The sequence below is a fragment of the Parasteatoda tepidariorum genome, chromosome 8 (assembly GCF_043381705.1).
Source record: "Parasteatoda tepidariorum isolate YZ-2023 chromosome 8, CAS_Ptep_4.0, whole genome shotgun sequence".
NCBI classification, from domain to species: domain Eukaryota; kingdom Metazoa; phylum Arthropoda; class Arachnida; order Araneae; family Theridiidae; genus Parasteatoda; species Parasteatoda tepidariorum.
In genome coordinates, this window is record NC_092211.1 from 72,139,877 (window position 1) to 72,161,448 (window position 21,572).

The 21,572-nt window shown below is 29.1% G+C and overlaps 1 protein-coding gene across 1 annotated transcript in view; it reads left to right on the forward strand.

Moving 5' to 3' along the window:
• The first annotated feature begins 1,464 nt into the window (after positions 1-1,464).
• LOC107437786 (uncharacterized) overlaps positions 1,465-21,572 on the forward strand; it is a 68,659-nt gene continuing 48,551 nt past the window's right edge. The window contains exons 1-8 of the mRNA XM_043040975.2: positions 1,465-1,612; positions 15,275-15,356; positions 16,710-16,816; positions 17,342-17,557; positions 17,655-17,753; positions 19,468-19,598; positions 19,796-20,006; positions 21,037-21,179. Of these exons, the coding sequence (XP_042896909.1) occupies positions 1,513-1,612; positions 15,275-15,356; positions 16,710-16,816; positions 17,342-17,557; positions 17,655-17,753; positions 19,468-19,598; positions 19,796-20,006; positions 21,037-21,179 (1,089 nt within the window). The 5' untranslated portion in view covers positions 1,465-1,512. The remainder of the gene's footprint in view (positions 1,613-15,274; positions 15,357-16,709; positions 16,817-17,341; positions 17,558-17,654; positions 17,754-19,467; positions 19,599-19,795; positions 20,007-21,036; positions 21,180-21,572) is intronic.

Here is a 21,572-nt window from a genome sequence, read left to right on the forward strand (position 1 = left end):
ACAATTAGAAGGAATATGTAAACTTTTATTTCTCTGCATTTTTTACATGTTGTTTTATGTATTAATACGCATAATAAAACTTTATAACACGGTTTACGCGCATAAATAAAACTTTATATTTTCCCATTACTTTGTACGGATAATACGATTAATATTTTATGAGTTTATTACGAACTTAACTCTCACAGTTATGAGGAGGAGGATTACTTTAGAATAAAAATGAAAACGAAGATATTCTATAAAGGAAAATAAATTTTACTATCTAAAAACATAAATATTAAAAACATAAAACATGAAAAAATACATTTTAATTTTTTTTAAACGTACGTTGTAGAAATAATTTATAATAATAAAATGAAGAGTTAGTCTGTGTGTCTCTCTTAGAATCGTTTCTGTTATCGTCCTGATTTTAGTCTTGAATGATGTTCAAACATTTAACTTAAATCGTTTGGGATTGTAACAAAATCTGTTGACGATTCTTTTTCTATTCATTACTCAAAAATATATTACAACTGATTTTGCTAACTTATAGCTCTATTTGATCAAAAAAGGAGTTAATTACACGTTCTTTAAAATTTAAAAGTGTTTATTTTGTTTATAGTTATGCTTATAAAGCGAGTTTTTACGAAACTAAATAATTTAAAATCAACGGCAATTAAAATTTAAAAAAAAACTAAGTTATGTAATAAAACATAAAGTTAATGGAGAAAAGAGAGACCTTAAAAATATCCAAACTATAATTGTCGCCAATGATGTTTAATTATGTTTGGTAATTTGCATTGCTGGAATTCTGATAATAGGTGCCGTTTTAATCTACTGACGTTTTAATCTGATTCATTGTAGTTACTATAGTGCTTTGGTAACAGATTTTTATGGCTTCTGAAATAGTTAAGTACCGGAAAAAATTACTTGATTATGATAAACTTTAATGATGATACGAATATGTGAATAATAAATCGTCTAAAGCGAAAATCTTACTCCCTTAATCGAAATTTGAAAGCGAATCTAGCAAACACATTTGAATACTTTATATTGCATGACATAAAACATCAAAAATAAGATTAACATCCACGCTCCCTAGAATAAAACATTGATATAGGTCAAATATATTTTTATTATTTAATGGAGAGAACGATAATACACAATCCTCAAAATACAATATTAACAAATATCCATTTGATTGGCCGATTCCAGCAAACACAATCACTTCATGCTTTCTTCATTTCTTAATGCACATAACAAATTTTCTTTGTATTCCAAAAGAAAAAAAAAATGTTCTAAAGTGCTCACCAGTTGCTTATTAAAAAATAATGAAATCTTTTTCATATCGTTTGCAGTAAGAACGCGGCAATGTTTATTGTAGAATAGCGTTATCGAAATAAACTTGAATAAAAGCTCTAATGATCTTCACGTTCGAAAATTCGCATTGAATCGCTTTCACTAGCCCGCAAAAATGGGTATTTGACCCACATAGCCCAACCTGACAATACAATCATTGTTTGGATACTTTTGATGCTTTTTGATTTATCATCCTATTGTTGTTGTCTTCTTGGACTAAACTGTGTCATTTTTTTCTCTTTGCAGGCAAATGATATACTGAAATGCCCGGATGGTAAGAAATTTTACTTTCTTTATTTCGAATTTCGGTGAAATTGGTGTGTTTTGGATAACTTTCACTTTTCGTGATAACCTTCCATGAGTAATTTTTTTGGGTACAAATCTAAGGTGGAGCCGTAAAATTTTTATATGTTTTTTTTTTTTTTTGAAGAGTTTTCTTTTGAGTTTTATTATGATATTTGCTTTTTTTATGTCCTTACATGAATACATTGCTTTACTACGTATTGCAGTTTAGCTCTTCCTGTTAAAAAAAGGATTTTTTCATTAATATTTTAACAATTTAAGAAGAAATTAGTTTATAAAAGTTTCCTTTCTAAGTTGCTCAAAGTCGAAATTAAATTTCTGTATTACCTGAATTCTTAAGACCTAATCATCTATGTTCAGATTATAATTTAGTTATTTATACATATTTTAATTTTTTCAGTATTTTTTCTTCTTTTTGTATCTTGAGACTATTAATAAAAGCACACTTATCACAATAAAACGCATGCAAAATTATTATTTAAAAAGAATAATAACGAAAAAACTAAACCTCAATGTTTTCTTTCACCTTTTGACGAAGATGGGACTTCGGTGTTCTTTTTATATATATTTTTTCTGACGTTCTAATAACTAGCCAAAATATAATTTTAGAATTTTTTAATTTTAAAAAAGCAGTGTAAAAGATACTAAAAAAATCTGTTCGATTATCGGAATTTTATTTGTATTAAAATATTAAAAAAATGTAGTTTGAAATGTTTTTTGATTCATATATGTATCAAAAATGTATCAATAACTGATTTTGTAAATGAAAGAGATTTCAGTGATGAAAAATGTTTTCCCTTAAATCCTAAATAACTGCAAATAAGTGCAAATTTGAAAAATTATTGTTTGAAAGGGAACTGTGTTCAGAAAATTTTACCTTTAACGCAGAAAAAGACACTGGTGTTTCATGCTGTATTTTGTAACCGTAAATTGCTGTATTTTGTAACCATAAAGTGCTAAAGATAATATTTTTCACTTATTTTGACCAAAAGTAAAACAAAATAATAAAGAAAGTATGAAAAATATGTTTATAAAAATTCTGCTTCAAAGGGTGAAAGATAGATTTCGTCTCCTAAAAATTTTAAAGAAAATAGCTATGCAATACATATATAATAAACGTTACAACCTAATGATATGTAACTGCATAATAAATGTAGATTAATACACAAATAATTATGCAATACATATTAAGTTTATATATTTAAATCTTCAAATAATAATATTAGTGTTTAGAAGTTTCATTTTGAACTTTAATTACGCACGTACTATAAAATCAGAATGAGGTCTCTCAGATTTTGATATTTTTAAATTATCTATCCAAATTATCTATGCGATTACAAACATTCATTCTTTCCGATCATTCTATCCGATTTCATTCATTCTTTCACTCGTGTTTTTCATTTTTTTAAAAAATAATTTAAGAAAATTCAAAATATATAATCCTGCTGTAAAATGTATGTAATTCTTAAATATTATAATTCGTTACCTCTTTTAGGCAAATAAATGTAGCTTCAAATTGAAAAAATGTGTTCTTTTCCATGAATTAAATAGTTGTAAATTAGAATGTTCTGAAAAGAGAAAGTAAATAAATATGTGTATAATATCATGCATCACTACAATAAAGGAATTAATGAAGATTTAAATTAGTAAAAACTTTCATCCTGGTCACTTTAAAAAATGTATAATGGTAAATTACTATTCGTTTAGACCTTTTTAACACCATTCAGTAGGGGAAACCAAAAACAACTTAAATTTTCCTTTGGTACATATTATACAACTAAAAGAATATCTTAATTGTATAAATGTAAGGTTTTGGAATTATTTACTGACTACTTTAAATCCGGATGACAAAGTAAAAAAAATGCTTCATAATGCTTTATTGGGTGGACTCAATGTTAGAGCTTTCGCTTCATGCAAACTTAACAAAAATGAAGGTATTAATTATAAAGTAATATAACTATCAAAACTATATTATTAAATAAAAATATCATTATGCATTAATAAAAATTAAAACTGACTAGGCAACGTAAATACAAAGCCCAATTTTTTAAAATTAATCAAACATTTACTGACTGCTGGTTGTGGCTATTTCTAAGCAAATACAAATATAATTATTGTGATGTATCGTCAATAATATCGATAGTTAATGACTGATCGAGATATTTGCAGTTTTTGCACATTTGAAATATTTTTCCTTTGAACAAAACTTTCTTCAATAAATTGAAGAACAAACATATATTTTTTTTTTGTTGAAAATTATCCTAATGATTTTAATTAATTTTTTTAAAAAGAAAAAAACTAGTGGGAAAACTAACACAAACACCATAACATCCCATTAAATAGCTTTCATGTTATCAAATACAATAAATATCATGAAGTTATCATATTCGGTAATTATCGTTATCGATATTGATCATTATATTATCATGTTCATTATTTATCATAGTTGATAATGATTGCAGTATTATCATATCGTGATATTTATCGTTAAGGAGCGATGTTTTATCTTAAGAAAACACTTTAAAATATCGTTACAAAATAAATTATAAATTAATTAATATTAATAATAAAAATATCAATGTTTCATAATATATCGATCAATTCTAGTTGTCACATAACTAGCTTCCTCAATGCCAGATCTATTTTTTTGAAACTTTTTTTATTATTGGTTAAACCACGTGCATATTACAACTTTCCCGTTATATTCTTCAATAAATAACGATATTTATTGTTATATATAACAATACTACATAACAATACACATCATTCTGTATTGCTGGAAAACAACAAACTTGCAACACCGAAAATGCCCAAACATGGACGAAGAATTTTAAAGAACATATTTTTTTTATATTTTTCTAATACGGCGACAAATAAAGTCCTCGTTTCGTTTAGGTTTTGGCAACAAAAAACGGAAACATCAAGTGTGTAAGCTTTCATAAGCATGAAAGCGTAAACGTATATGCCTAAAAATTTCTGATGGATTTTTTTTTTTTTACTTGGACAATGAAAAGCTGAAACGAACAAAGCTGTGATAGTTATTATGACAGATAAATTTTTGTTTTGTAAAGCACAGAAATTTCGCATAATTTTGAATTAAGTCATTTCAACAGACAAAAACCAAATTTTGATCGTAATTAACTAAATAATTTTCGAGAAATATTTAATAAAGTTTCATAAGAAAAAATTTTTACATCAAAATTAAGCAGTGTGTTCTACAAACGGGAAAGCGTAATCAAGGAAAATATTTTTAATTCGAAATTAAAATTGGGTATTGCAACTCGAAAGGAACTGAAGTGATTATGCTTAACCATGTGATTTAAATCAGATTTAACTGGATACCTGTAAGCGACGTCAAGCGTGTGTATCGAATCTGATTGGCTTATGAATCGACAAATGGCACGATTTATATACAATGACGTCACTATCCAGATTTTCAACTGAACGTGGAAATAGGCCTCTGGATATAAAGAAAACAATAACATAAATGAAAACGACATTCATGAAACAAATACAACAACAACAAAAAACGATAGCTGAAAATTTTATTATTATTACGCTATTGTATAAATAGGATATTTCTCTTAAAAACTGCATTTAAATCATTAAAGCTGCTTATATAAGATCTTTTTAGATTAGATGTCATTCCAGGAATACTTATATCTTCCCAAACAATAATCGCATTATAGAACAAAATAATCGGAAGTGTTTCAAGAGCACCTGTAAAATCATTAGTCAAGCGAAAAAATTCAAACCCTTAGAGAAGGAATTTGACAGTTCTTACCTTCTCATCTCCGTCTCGTTTCCTGGTCATGAGAAAACTGTTTGCACGTGACTCACATAAATAATTGAACGGAGCTTAACGTTTTTTACGCTTTTGGTTTTTATTTCGGAATTACCCTTAACGATTCTTGCCAACCGTTACCCTACAACAGCTTCTGCTGGGGTCGACAACTCCTTTTTTTCTTTCTTTTTTTTTACTTTTGTAATAGTGAATCAAATGATACTAATTTTTTTTGTAGTGTGGATGCTGGTTTAGACCAGTTTAGAAAACCACACAGTTAATGGCACAATTAACCCGACTAGATGGGACGAGTGTGCTTGGCAAGAAGACACAAACGAGATTTATCAATTCATTTTATTACTTTTAGTAATTTTTTTTAATAGACTTGGGTTTATTTCCTATTGGCCTCAGAAGTGCCAGAATTGCTACTCTCTTATCGTTACCCAGTGGGCACTTGTGGCTAAGTCACGACTGTGGAGTAGCGTCGTCCACGTCATACAACCACAAATCCGCTTATAGGGCTGGTTACATTCACACAATCACACAGAAGAAAGGATATAGAACTTAGAAAGAAAGTAACATCCATGCCTACGGTGGGATTCGAACCCACAACCACTGGCCCTGTAGTCCAGTACAGTAACCACTAGACCAGTGATTGGCACTTTTAGTAATTAAAATCCACCATTTTTTGTCAACGAAAACTGAAATATTCTTTCCGACGCTGGGTATAAATGTTACTCCAAAGATGTCCCGTTATCTTCTCTTAAATAAGCAATTTTATTTTATAACTGGTGTTGAACAGTTGACTCAATTCTGAGTTTAAGACTCAATGCTCAACTCCGTAGCCTTGTAATTTTGAACCCAATCAAAAGAACAAGGGAACTCTTGAATCAAGAGCTGGGACAAACTAGCCTTCGTGGAGGATTTTCTGATGGAACTAACCCGTAATTTTGTTGCATGGAGAGAAAAACCATGAAAACCTCTCAGGGTTAGCCCAACGGCAAGGAGATTCTACCTCATGATCTGTGTCTGCTGCTGAAGATATTTTTAAGTTAGAATTGTGGTCGGTGAGAGTAGAATTCGTATCACCAGCCACCGATGAGATTCCAACCTGAGCCACCTAATTAGGATGCGGACGCTCTTTCCCCTGAGTCACCACGGCTGTTAGTAAATAGTTATGCCAACTTTTTACTTCGGATGCCTTAAAAATTAGGGACGAAAGAGTAGACACGTTGCAAGTGTTTAAAACAGACGCGCATTATTAAGAAAAATCAACGTGTAATTGAAAAAGAAACGGGGTAGACGGATCATAGGTTAGAGTCCCCTTGCCGTGAGAGGTTTTCGTAGTCTTCCTCTCCATGTAACTCAAATGCGGGTTAGTTCTATCAAAAAGTCCTCCACGAAAGCACATTTCTCCCAATACTTGATCCAGGAGTTCCCTTGTCTTCTGGATTTAGGTTCAAAATAACAAAGCTGCATAGTTGAACATTAGTAGTCGTAAGCCCAAAAATTGGGTCCGCTGTTCAACAACGGTTATAAAATAACAATGAATGCTATGCGCATGCGTAATAGATGCTAAACTGAACTTGCATTATAAACTTACTAAACTTCATTTATCTTATTGTTTTAGAAATTTACTTTTCGCAGTATTACTAATTAATCTCTTCGGCGAAAAATATTTAACAAGTTTTTATATTTACCAAAAATTAAATTCGAGTAGTTATAAACAAGTTTATAGATGAGGTTGCAATGGTAAGCTAGAAAAATGATTAGGTTTAAATTTTCTCCTGATTCTGAGAAAACAAAACAACGTTAATAAAATAAGCTGATCTTCTAATCAAGTAATTTTTAATTTCGAAATCGTCAATAAACAAAGATAATTGCGTAGCAACCGTGAGTTTTTATGTCAGCAGTGGGAAGAGTTCTTAGATATACACTTAAAAATAGCATTCATAACATTAAGCAATTTTAAAAAACAATATTATTTTACAATTCCTAGTTACAAATATTATAAAGCTTGAAACTTTAAACAAAGCTTCATTTTTAACAACGTTTTATGAAATACAATTAATTTTTAAGTAATATTCATAATACTGAAAATTGTTGATTGATTATATTTCTTTGAATTTACACCCCTCATAATTATTTTACGGTGAAATGGATTTTACGGAGAATAAACTTTATACTGTAATTTGGTTTGGAATTTTTTACAGTGTCTTTAGGTATGTGAAACACCTTTTATATCAAACGAAGTAGAGAAATTTAAAAAAGCAATAAACTCAACTTAAAATATCAAAGCTATAAACATTTTCAATAACTTTTTCTAGAATATTATTGTTTCTCATTAAGGTGTTAAAAAAACTAAGATTTTGAAACTTAAAACAAAATTGTTATTTTTCAGTAATCGAAATTGCTTTACAATATTTAAAGAAAAAATGAAAACTTGATTTTAATTTGTATACAAGCCTCGCATAACCCAATATAATCAATGTATAATAATAATGCTATTTCTGTAAAAAAAAATCAAAAGAAAAACAATAACTTTATCAAAAGGAAAGAAAAAAAACTTCTTTGAACTTGATGAAATCGGTCAGCCAGAAAAAGTTCTCGAGGTCTTCTTTGTTTTGGTTGACTAGTAGGAAATGAAATGCTGGATTTTTACTTCTTTTTAAATACGTAATTTCATTATTCAAATAAAACTCGAAATACGATTGTTTTTAAATTCCCATGGAGATTTTTTTTTTCTTCTTCCTTGATTTGTAGCCGTTTCCATTAATAGTGAGGTGATTCTTACAAATTTCAATGATTGTTAAAAATGTGAAAAATAATTCTGATTGTACAAAAAACATAATAGATTTTTTAATAAAAATTTATACAATTTTTATATTCTATTCCCCGAAACAAAGGAAACAACAAAAGAAACAATTAAATGGCATCAAATAAAATTTTGATGAGAAACAAAACTCATTAATAGATTTTGAGGGCTGATTTCGGATATTTTATACATCTGAGGCTTCTTAAATTATTCTTTAGTTACTTCACAAAAGTGTTTTCTGCTGCACACTATCTAAAATTACTGTCAAATAATCGTCAGTAGTCTGTCCATTCAATTAGTTGTAAAGTTTACAGTAAAAAACATATTTCACCTTCACGATTTTCAAACCGTCTATTGTGGTTAAAAAACTATGGTTTTATTTAATCATTTAAAACTACCATGATTTCAAAATCGCAAAAAGGAAATTTAACTGAACATTGGTGCTAAGCTTTTCGTTAGGTAATGGGTATTGGAGTTAGGTTGTGGGTGAGTTGTGATTTATCAAATAAGCCATACAATGTAGTTTAATTAGTTTATCTGGTTGTTTCACCTATCGTAAAAGATTAGAAATAATAGTTTTTTTGTGTTAGGCAGCTTTACGGTGCTTAAATTTATGTGTGGATAAGAATATTCCAACAGTTTAGGGTCACAAATTGGAGAAAGCGCTGTCACAAATTTCCCTTCTCTTTTTAAACAGATAATTGTTACAAAATTTCTAGATTTTATTTTGCTCTTGGTGCAATTTCCTTGTTGACAACCCAAGAAAATGCTTGCAGTGTGGGGCTTTGTGGCTTTTAATAGGAATGTACTAGTGCGTCCGTTCATCAAATTTTTATTTAAAACTTGGAAATTCTCAAAGGTTCATCGTTCAAAACTTGGAAATTCATTTTTCAATTCTTTTTTTGCAAATTGTTTTTAAATGCAGTAAAAAAAATGTCAAAATTTTGAAAAAGAATTAAAATTTCTAAGCTTTAAAAACAAATGATGCTATAACATTGTTAAACTTTTAGCAAATTGTTTTTAAGGGAAAAAAATAATCCGTAAACTCCATTTAAGAATCTCAAAGCTTTAGAAAAAAAATTCTATAACGTTATTCAACTCTTTGCAAATTGTTTTTAAATGAAGAAAAGGAATTCGAAACTTCTACATGAGAATCTCCAAGCCTTAGAAGAAAAAAATTAATGCTATAATGTTTTTCAATTTTTTGCAAATTGATTTTAAAGGAGAAAAAAGTCCTACATTTTCACTTGAGAATCTCCAAGCTTTAGAAAAAAATGATGCTACAACGTTATTCAACTCTTTGCAAATTTTATTTTAAATTTGAAAAAAAATCTGAAAATTCCTTTTGAGAATCTCCAAACTTTAGAAGAACGGAAATGATGCTACAACGTTATTCAACTTTTTGGAAATTGTTTTTAAATTAGAAGAAAAAATCCGAAAATTCCACTTGAGAATCTTTAACTTTAGAAAGAAAATAATATTATAACGTTATTCAACATTTCACAAATTGTTTTTAAATGAAAATAAATCCGAAAACTCCACTTGGGAATCTCCAAACTTTAGAAGATCGGAAATGATGCTGTAACGTTGGTCAATTTTTTCAAACATTTTATCCAGAAATAAATCCCAGCAATTCATATTTATACGTGTTTAGAGTCGACTGAGTGATGCACAAGAAAAATATATAATTGTATTTAAAAATAGTCTTAAGTTCTGCATTCCAAGTTTTTTTTTATTGCCAATGAAAATTATGATTTTTAAAAAGATCTCGTATACAAATAGCCTCATATCTTATCAGATGCATCAAGTATGTGTTAACATACTTGAGACATGACAAAGACGTGACAAAAAGAATTTCCTCAGACTGATACAACCGAAGTGAAATATTTTTCCTATTGAGTTAACACATTTGCATTATTTTATCTCTCTTCTGCAGTTAGGAAATATTGGTGACCACTATTTGGTCATCATCGGATGAAGATCCGCAAATCTCCTTAAGAAGTTATTTTCTTGTAATATTTGTGTCATTTCAAAAGAAGGAAGTGATCCGGAAAGCTGATGCACCAATCCTATTATTGAGTGACCGTAACCGCACGACAAAACATGATTTCTGAGTGATTCCGGTGATTAAGGTTTTCAAAAGAAGGACTAAAAAAGTAGTTATTGGAGAGGATGCTCCCACACTAATCTCAATTGAAACCGTGGCCTTGTTCCCTAGTAATTTTTAAAACTTAAAGAAAGGTGAAGTTTTTCTCATCTTACATATCGCAATACATACTTCATTAGTTCATATTTAATGTAATAAAAACTAACATAAAGTTTGTTTACAAAAACATCAAATTGCTTCGCCAACATTTTTTCTCCCTCATAAAGTTTCATTGCAATACATACTTCATTAGTTCATATTTAATCTAATAAAAACTAACATAAAGTTTGCTTACGAAAACATCAAATTGCTTCGCCAATTTCTTTTTTCTTCTTCCTTAAGCTTTATTGGAGAAATAAAATACAAGATTAAAATATGAGTTTTTTTCAAACCTTATATTGTGCATGGACATTCCTACATTAATTATGATTTATTGGTTTTTGGGGTGAGGACTAATATAAACAAATTATCATATATTCAAGACAAATATCTTAATTTTATACTAAGTAAAAGCAAACGAATCAACTCAAACCACTTGTTCAATATTTTTACTACCCATAAATTATTTAACTACAAATTATGCAGCTATATTTTCAAAAATCTTCACAATTTTATAGTGAAGGACATGACTTAGTATGAAAATCCTTAACCAAATTTAATCCTTAACTAAATTTATATTATACCGCAGCCTAACAGGAGTATTTTTCGAAAAAAATTAATTTTTATTTATCACCTGAATGCTCCTCAAATTACTTCCTTAAAAATTCAAAATGCAAAAAGATTAGAATTTTCCCAAAAATTCTTGAAACAATTTACTTTTTCCGTGCTTTATATCTGAAGATATTCTCTTATTGCTATTTACACATCCATTAGTTTTATTTCTTATTTGTGTTTTCTCAGTTATTATGTTAAACTTCTTCGACTGAAATTTTAAACTTGTGCAAAATATGGCATTCATGAAGTGGGGTTTTTCACATATTCCCAAATTTAAGGTTTGGAATCTTTAACAATAAAATTTGTTTTAAGTAATTTGTTTTTAACACAAAATATCCACTTACTTGTGTCATTTTGTGTAACAAGATAAATAGTTCATGTTTAATAGACAAAATTATACTTAATATGCAAATTTAGTCACACGTGTACTAATAAGTGATTAAGATAGTTCTACTGAACGAAACGTGTAACTTTGCCTGTTTATGAAATAACAATTAAATGCATAGAAACAATTTCTCCAATTTTATTCCGTAGTAAGTAATTAAACACGCGAAATATAAATTAAACTGAAAAAGAAATTTAAATCTTGTATGTCAAACGAGAAAATTATGCATTGCGAAAAAAATATGGTCAAAACTACCAGAAAATGGTAAAATTTACTGTGATTCTAGCTCTATAGTAATAGCAAAATACTGGGTAATTTTTTCTGGAGCATTTTGTTAATGATTATCATAAAATTAACAGTAAAATATGGTTCTATAATATGCGATGAAGTATGGTAAAATTTGGTGATATTGTCATATTGCCCTAGATCATGGCATAAAAACCATTTAATCGGTTAAATTTACTTTTCCGATTTACATTGTTTTTGCTAAATGTATGGTATAATAAGATTAAAAACCAAAATTTCCGTTAAACGGTTACCATATGAAGGAAAACATAACCAAATGAATAATTTAAATGCCAAATATTTTGGTTTTATTAATCCGAATTATGTTTTTTCAACCAGAAGTGTCATTACCATACAGTGTGGTTATTTTATCAGAATTTTTTTCCTCTGTGTATATAGCATAAAAATAGCGAATATGATATACTATTTAACATTGAGTGTGTTAAGTAAAACATAATTAAAGAGCTTTGATGTAACGAAGTTCTGGACGTTTTTGAAAAGAATTAAGATTCCCCAAAGAAAGTTACTATTTTAATCTTATTTGATCCTACGACAGTCATTAATTTTGCCAAGTTTTTAAATTTCGCAGGTCTCGGTAAATTATATGACAATCTGACTATCTACGTGGCAATCTTTATTTCCTCGACGTCAACTATGAAAAGATTAATTAACCAGGTTATAAGATTACATTTTAGAAAATCGCGGACAAGAAACAAAAGCTAGGCATAATCTTTATTTTCTATTGCCAACATATAAGCCTTAATACTGCGAAAAATTACGAATCAAATCACAATAAAAAGTGAGGAGGTGGAAAAGTGTGTACTTTTTACAGTAAAATCCATTTTTATCGAAAAATTTTACGGTACAAAAAATCTGATACACCATAATTTTTACATCACTATTTACCCGAAAACCACTTAATTCTTGCAATTAAATAAATATTGTTTTAAAAATTACAGCCTAAAATTTTACGGTAAAAATTAATTTTACCGGAAGTATATTTGACGGATGCTGCACCTTTTACATAATTTGATCCGAAATCTTTTACTGCGAAAGCTTATTTACTCAAATTCCCCAAAATGTCCACATCGTCTCTAAGAATCTCCTTCCAAGTTTAAATAAATGAAATTTTTCTTGTATTCTATAAGTAAAACGATTAATTACACTTCAAATGATAGCCGCTTTATCTCTAATACGCTCCACCGCCATAAGATGGCGTCTCTCCTATTGTTCAGTGTTAAACCTTTGCCAGAAATTGTTCTTGTCGCTACTAAACTAAATATCGTAAAATAACACATGATCCTACAGAAACGTGACATATTAAGCAAAGGGGATCCATTTTATTGTGTTTCTGATAGGTTATCAGGGTCACTACTTATAAAAATGTAGAACGAAAATTTATGTTAGTATCAAAGTATTGTCATTAATCCAAGGTGCAATCTTGGTGCAGGATATCTACTTTAAATGTGTCGTAGGTGAAGATTATCCCCGTGATTTAAGACAATCAAACTTTGATAAATTGGATAGTCTTTTGAAACTCGAGACGTCTATTCTTTGTCGGTTGTATTTTTTTTCTTTTAAGTATCAATTCCTGAATTTTAATTTTATTGCTCGAACAGTTAAAATGTAAAACATTATTTTCTAGAAATATTATTTGCTGGTTTCATTATATTGAAATATTAGCCGCGTTTGAAAAATCACCTAGTACTCCTTCAAATCTACGGCGAAAATAAAAAGAATGGTCAAAACTACCAGAATATGGTAACATTTAATGTGTTTCTATCTCTATGGGAACACCAAAAAGCTCGGCAATTTTCACCGAAGCGCTTTGGAGAAGATTTTGGTAAAATAAACAATAAAATATGGTTTTATGATCCATAATGAAATTTAGTAAATGTGGTAAAATTTGGTACTTTTGTCATGATACCTTAGATCATGGTGTAAACGCCATTTATTTGGTTTAATTTACTTTTAATTTTTCTTAATGCTTGGTAATCAGAACTATAATTTTGAAAACCAGAATTTTTTGTAAATCGTTGCTATAGGAACGGAATGCCATATGAATGGTTTAAATATTATATATTTTTGTTTTTATTATCAGAATTATGTTTATATTTACCAGACATGTCACTACCATGCTTTACGATAATTTTGCCAGAATTTTTTTTTCTCCATGTACCCATTGTTGTCCAGGAAAATATTCTAATCGATTCAGCGATGATTTTGAATCAAAATACCATTTATAAGAAAGATATTTAATGCATCAGTCCCTAATCACGATGTTGTATTTAAAATGATTAATTTTTATCAATAGGTAATAATATATAAATATTTGGACTTGAAAATATCTCTTATTTCTTTTTTCTGCACTATACGGAAGTACATTTTTAGGCTTCTGATTTTCTTAACATGCTCCAATAACAATCTTGATTTGCATTAGATATTTACATGAAATCTGCATTAGATATTTATGTTAGATATTATATTAAATCATTTATCGCTATTAGTTGATACGTTAATAATTCATAGGCAAACTAGCATAAATTAAGTGATTCATTTACCATTACATTGTTTCTAATTTAATTCCATCACCAAAAGAAAAATAGATAACATTCATTGCATATCATGGTTATTGTACTATAACTAGATAACTATAAAACAACTTCTTTAAAGAATAAATTATTAAATAGATATTTTGTCGTGTTTTAAGAATTATGTCTAGTTTTAATACCCACTGCTATGTATGATCTGTAAATTGATAGTTGTAGAATAACTTACAGATAGAACTTCAAATCTATAGCTAGGTAATTTAATCATAAAAAATGCATTCACAACTCGAAATAAAAATGCATTCACAACTTGAAATAGAAATGTATTAATTATCTAGGCATAGTATGATACTCATGATTGAGCAACACTAAATGTTTGCTTGCACTTGAACTAAAAACGAAAAAATTTCCACAATTGTTGAAAACGCTTTGTGTACTTTTAGTATTTTGCAATCACATCAGTCGCGTTGCCGCAAACTTTAATAATATGCATTCTTTTTTAGATAATACTATGCATTTTTAATTTATTTTCTGTAAACTAATTGATTTAATAAAATATACGAAAAAAAACTATACTTATTTATACTGAAATTTAAATGCGAAGCAAAAATATTCCTTGCACAAATTTGTTTTAACAGCTAAATGTTTTAACAGCTTTATTTTGTTAAGAATTAAAAATGCTAAAATAAAGAACAGTTTATAAGCTACAATTTTATTCTAGAATCTCAATTATTATTTCTTCGGTTGCAAATTTTTTCAAACTATTTACATGGTGCTATAACTTCAAGCTACATAAACATAAAAAAACACTACTTTATTTCCCAATTTATTTACGTGCCCGTTGTTTTTCTTGCCTTTCGTTTAAATCGAAATATAAATGGTTATTAGAATTTATAAATACTTGTAAAGATAGTGTGACTTTAAAGAATCTCATATTTCTGTTTTTCCTACTTAGGGTGGACACAAGATGATATTCACTGCTATAGGTTATTTAATATTAGGCATTCTTGGAAGAAGGCTGCAGAAATATGTGGGAGGTGAGTAGTTTTTAATTATTTATTATTTTCTATTTCATTTCAATTTCAGGTTCCAGACAATGTAACGTTAGTGCAACTTATCAATTATAAAAATTAAGATTACGAACTCCTTTTATTTTCAAAAAACTGTAGCTTTTCTTCATATTGACGTTTAGCGCCATTTTTCGTAATTAGCATTGAGAGCGAAGGCAGAAGATAGGAAAATCTCTAACGGTCATGAATTGCTGTTGCGCAAACTTCCAACCTGCAGAAAATTAGCATATTATTCACTAAAAAGTGTTATTTCACGTATCGGCAGACTTCGAAAAATAACTTTAATGTGGGATATGTACCACCTGTATGGTGCATGCTCTATTACTATCTGTAGCACTATCTGTAGAATATTCTTATGCATCTGAGCAACAAATATAGTGACAGCTACTTTACACCAAAGATATTTTGTACTACATCAAAACCCAAGGATAATTCCTGGTGCTGTGGAACACTTAGAATGTTTTTTACAGTACTAGGTATAAAGTAGTCACCACCATGTTTGTTATTTTATAACACTGAAATTTAGAATTACTGTAAGATATGATACACATAAGAATCAGTTAAGTTATTTTTATCGGACAGTATAAAATACGAAATGAGTTAGTAAATAAAACAAACGCGTAGCAAACAGAATATTAAGGTGAATTCGAATTAGGCTTAACAGAGTAAGAGAGGATAGAAATTATACATTATAAAAATATTTAATTTAGTTTACAGATATTAAAAAAATGAAATATAAATCTCCTTAATGCATAACTAAAATAATGCATGCATAATTTAACGGAGAATTTTAGTTATTTTGCATTTGAAAAGCACATTGAAGATAGCCGCAAATACTCGTCAACTCGTTTCCCACTCTGACTTGAGCAATATGAGTTACTTTTGCTTAAGTGACTCATATTGCCCTGTTGAGATCAAGGCTATATACTTACAAATTGTCTTCATTTTAGACAGTAGAGGTTTTTAAATCACGAAAAGGCGTACCAGCTGGTCGCCTTTTCGCCAGCTAGTGGCTAGTATATAATAATAATACTAAAACAGTTTAAAAAATTTGTAACGTTTTGGTTTGAAGTATGTAACGACTAAAAAAATTTAAAGCAAATTAAACACGCATGTTTATAACGCATGAAAAAATTTACAACAAATTTGATAAGTCGCGAAAATTGAAAAAAAAAACTGCCACGATTCTTGTAGTATGAAACCAACAAACGGATAAAAAATGCTACCAGAATTGATAATTTATTTTCAATTTTAGGGTATGTAATAGCAACTATATGTTCTTGCAATTGTGATCTGTTTAATATTTCAATATGTTTTTAGGTACGGTGGAGATCTTGTTCTAATAGGAGATTATAGTCAAAATAATTTTACTAGTAGAGTTGCTATAAAGAGCTTAAGAGATACTGGAGAAGTATCTTACTGGATAGGTATGCATTAATATTTTACAAATTAACAATGTTGACTAGTACCAGATGTCCCAAAAATGACCAAAGTTTGTTTGTTATGCTGTGATCTGCTTAAGGAATTTAAGTAATTTATTCTAACTAAGTTTGAAGTATTTATAAAATTCGTCAACAAATGACGCTGTTAAGAAGGGTATAAAACAATCGTTTTTTAAAAATAAAAATCGCCATTCACAGCAACAATGTGGCTTAGTTAGAGGACAAAATTAACAGACAATTCTCTGAAAAAAATGTTTTCTAATCAGCAGCGTCATCTGTTGAGAAACTTAGAAACTAATTTTGAAACTTAGTGAAAATGTTGAAACTCCTAAGCAAAACACAGAGAGCCTAACACTTCTAACACATTATTAGTATTTTTTTTTAAATTCTTTTTTTTTTGGTTTGTTGGTAATTTTTGAGACATCAAATATCAAGTAATATTTTTGAATTAAGTAAATTAAATAGTTCAATGAAGATTTTCTGTAAAGTTTATTCATAACTTTTCTATAGGTCTAACGTCCGTTGATGGCTTATCTACAAATACGCTTGAATCATCTAGTGGTACTTTTATTTCTAAATATACTGGTTTCTGGGACCATGATCAACCTCAACCTCAAAAAGGTGAATGCGTCCGTGCCAAAATTAAGGGTGAATCGCAAGTTTGGGAGCTGGCTCCTTGTGAAACACTTTTACCATTCATTTGCCATTTAAAAGCTTGTCATAGAGGTATGAAACCCATTTCGTTCTAAATCGAAGTTATAGGCTATCATTTTGATGATTTGTATGAATAAGAGTTTTTCAATCAATTTGTATTCGTTTACAGATTCATTTCATTGCAACAATGGCCACTGCATTAGTAAAAAGTTTTTATGTGATGGAGAAGATGATTGTGGCGACCAGTCAGATGAAACAGATTGCCCAGGTAAGGATATATCATGTTATTGTAAGACTGTAATAGGCAAGGCCCTACAAATCGTAGAAGGATGCAGAAAACCACATAACTTATCTAATCCCATCCAATAAAATTTGTGAATGTAATGACCTTAAAAATTGTACATAAGAACTTTATACTGCTTAAATTTAAGTTGAATTTTATTTAATTATACTTTAAAGAAATTGAATAAATACTAAACGGTTAAGCCCATAATCAAGTAGTAAAAAAAAAACTCTTAACTTTTTGTTCTTTGCGGCTTTCTTTCAATTAGAAACATTTCAAAAATGGGTGGCAGTAGTCATTTGTTTGTTTTCCTTTTAAAAAGAAGAAGAAAAATTGGATGAAAAATAAGTTCCAGATTCTGTTATAATCTGCAGAGCTCGCTGCCGTGCTAGAGAGTTTCTGCTACTATGTTTGTTTTTTCCCTACGTAACTTCATCTGCTTTTTAAATTCTAAGAATCCTTTTTGCAACTAATCCTTCATCATCCTGGGTACCTTCGTTATAATCTCATCGCAATATTTGATAAATTGTAATTAAAACAATGAGAAAAAGGAAAATTGTGTTTTGTTTAAAGAAAATTAATTTTTTTCTCTGTTTTAGCTGTTTTTTAGGTCATCCGCAACCTATCAGTGTAATAAAAAAAAAACCCATTTTTGTCGCATAATTTTTAAAATATTTTTATAATAATATAAATGCTTAGTTTAAAATATACTAAGCAACTTAAAAGCTAGACGGGTTTATATAATTGGTTATAAATAAACATAGAATGTCGACTTTAAGAAACTTTTCATTTTCATTGAGCTAAACCTAAATATCTATAGGAAACTTAATGTTTTCGCTTTATTCTTTTCAATCTGTTAGGTACGTAACGGATGACCTAGATACAGTGCTCAAAAATATAAACGAAACACCCAGGATAACTTATGATCTCATGATCGAATTAACATGGACTAGGAGTCAATCTTAAAGGTTCCAGGAGACAACCTCAAATATGTTAACTAGTTAGAGCAGATGATATTTTAAGCTACAATATCAGACACAAAAATGTACTTTCTCTGAATAAACACTATTTTTTTCAACCATTTATTATTCATAACAATCAAAATATAGGGTGCAGCCACAATCGAAGAAATATGTTCTTAATAGTTTAGTCAGGAGAGTTCACAAAAGTTTGGACTCCTTAATATTAATTTTATTTTTTTACGCATTTCGCCACGCATCGACAAAGCGAATTGAAAAATTTTTGCACACAATAATAAAATTCTTTTATCTAAAGATAATTCCACGGAATTTAATTTTTAGAAAATATTTATTATTTTATTTAATAATGACCGAATAACTTTTGCCGTGCAAGATATTAATTTCTTTAAACATAATTTCAAAGAACGTATTTTTAAATAGCAAATCTAAATTTTAAAAAATGAACGGAATCGGTCGTATATTTCCCGAAAAATCAAATTTTAAAAAGTCGTATATTTAAAATTCGATTAACATTAGCATATTTAAAGTCCTATATTTAAAATGAGGTCACCGAAATGAGCCTTAGTACTTGAAAATCCGGTAATTATACCAAAAGTTAGAAGGGTATTTTATTTATTTATTGCGCACTTTACATAAAGTACAGAAGTAAATTTTTTTTCTCCATAATTTTGTTGTTGAAGCAATTTTTATGGAATTTCATTTCCCATTTTCTATTTCAGCATCTTGCCATTTTCATTTACAAAGCTCTGGAGATGCTATTCAGTCGCCTAACTATCCAAACAGATACTTTGCTAATTCAAATTGTAAATGGACTCTGGAAGGTCCGATTGGAACTGGCATCGTTTTACAGGTAAATTAACAGTTTTATATACGTGTTCGTTTTTGAAAACTTTTATTGAAAGAAAGTCTTAAATATTTCATGCTTTCAACTATAGAATGTGGCGTAAGTATATTTTTTAACGCTTGTTCAATCGTTCTTTCATATTTTACATTAGTGTGCAACTTATACATGTAAAGTTATTTATATGAGGTTTATTTTTCTAATAGTTTTCTGATTTTGATACTGAATCAAGTTTTGACACAGTTCAAATTCAAGTCGGCGGTCGAACAGAAGAGAAGAGTGTATCTCTGGTCACCTTGTCAGGTAATCAAGACCTGTCATCAATGGCTTACACAACTGCTTCGAATCTCATGATAATTAAATTTCGAACTGATGCCTCCGTGGAAAAGAAAGGATTTAGAGCAAGTTGGAAAACAGGTAAAAGGAGATGATTTATAACGTCTTTTTAAAATTTATGGTTTTGTTCATCTATAACGGGAGATATTCTGTAAATATTTTATTCTGCTTAATCTACGATTTTCGCAGTTTGTGTTACTTGAATATGGCATGGTTTTTATTAAATTCGTTGTGCAAAATGAGTTGTAACTTTTTAGCGACATTAAATTACTGTTCTATATTTTTAATTACGTTAAACACTGCTTCTCCAAGGAAAATGAAAACATCATAGTTTAAGTGCCTTACACTTGAAGCAATGTGATGATTTTCAACTATACATATGTATAGCCTTGATGTGAAGAAATATCTGGACTTCAGAACAGACTAATAACTTAAATATCTTAAAAGTTAATAATTTTTTTTAAAAAAATAGTCAATTTGTCGACATTTTTCCACCTAGATGGAAATTTTCAAAATCACTGCATTTTCTCATTTTTTGTAAATTTGTATGAGCCCAGGTAATGCAGTAATTGAGTAAGTATTTAAATATTAAAAAATTAGACCACAAATGCTTTTCATTTTACAAAACTGTGGCTTTTCTCCATATTGACGTTTTGCAATATTTTCAATATAAGCATAGACAGCGTTGATTTTAGATAGACTAAACTTGACCAAACAGTCATGACTGTTGCAAACTCATACCAGTTATATGAGTAGCATATTATTTGAAAAAAAAGCATCATTTCATCTGACGATCGAGCCTTCGAAAAACAGTCTTAAAATCTTTTAATAAAAGGAGATAAAAATCGATAATAAAAGAGATGAAAATCGATATAGTATACTATATTGATCTAGTTATTACCTAGTTATCGATATATTATACTATATCGATAACTATAGTTCCTAATTATAGATATCTTAGATGCTATAGTTCTGTTTAAAATGAAACAGATACTATCTTAACAATTTTTCCATCCAAGATCTATTTTGTGATTCATAAAAATTATGAAATTTGTTTTTTTTTAAATCTTTTAATTTAAATTAAATAATTTTTTATGCATATTTTTTACAGAGCCTGTCAGATGTGGAGGCGAATTGTTTGCACAACCCTCTGCTCAAGTTCTGACTTCTGCAACTTACCCTCAACCCTATCCTGGGGGTCTTGAGTGCCTTTACGTCTTAACAGCTCCACCAGGAAAAATACTTACTCTTGAGGTAATTTTTATTTCATGAATGCAAACAATGCATTGATTAATTAATCATATTCTATTTAGTAACCAAGTGATGAATTATCCCATTAAACTGTTGTTGATGTTGTTGTTACTCATCCCCTTATTGTATAGTTTGTCTAAAGTAAGAACTTCCCTAGCCATTCGTCTGGACCCGTGGCGGTGACTATGGTAACGACATATAACTACTTCAAGTAGAGGTGTGAGGTCAGTGCTTGGGACAGGTTTTTCTCTCGGGTCGGCGAGAGAAGGGTAATCTTTTTCTTCGCTCTATTGTGTTAGCCCTAGAGTGCAGAGAAGCTACTCTCCCTGAAATGTGCCATTCTTGTTTCCATAGCAACAGACGGCCTCATACTTTGTAGCTGGAGAGTTCTTACAG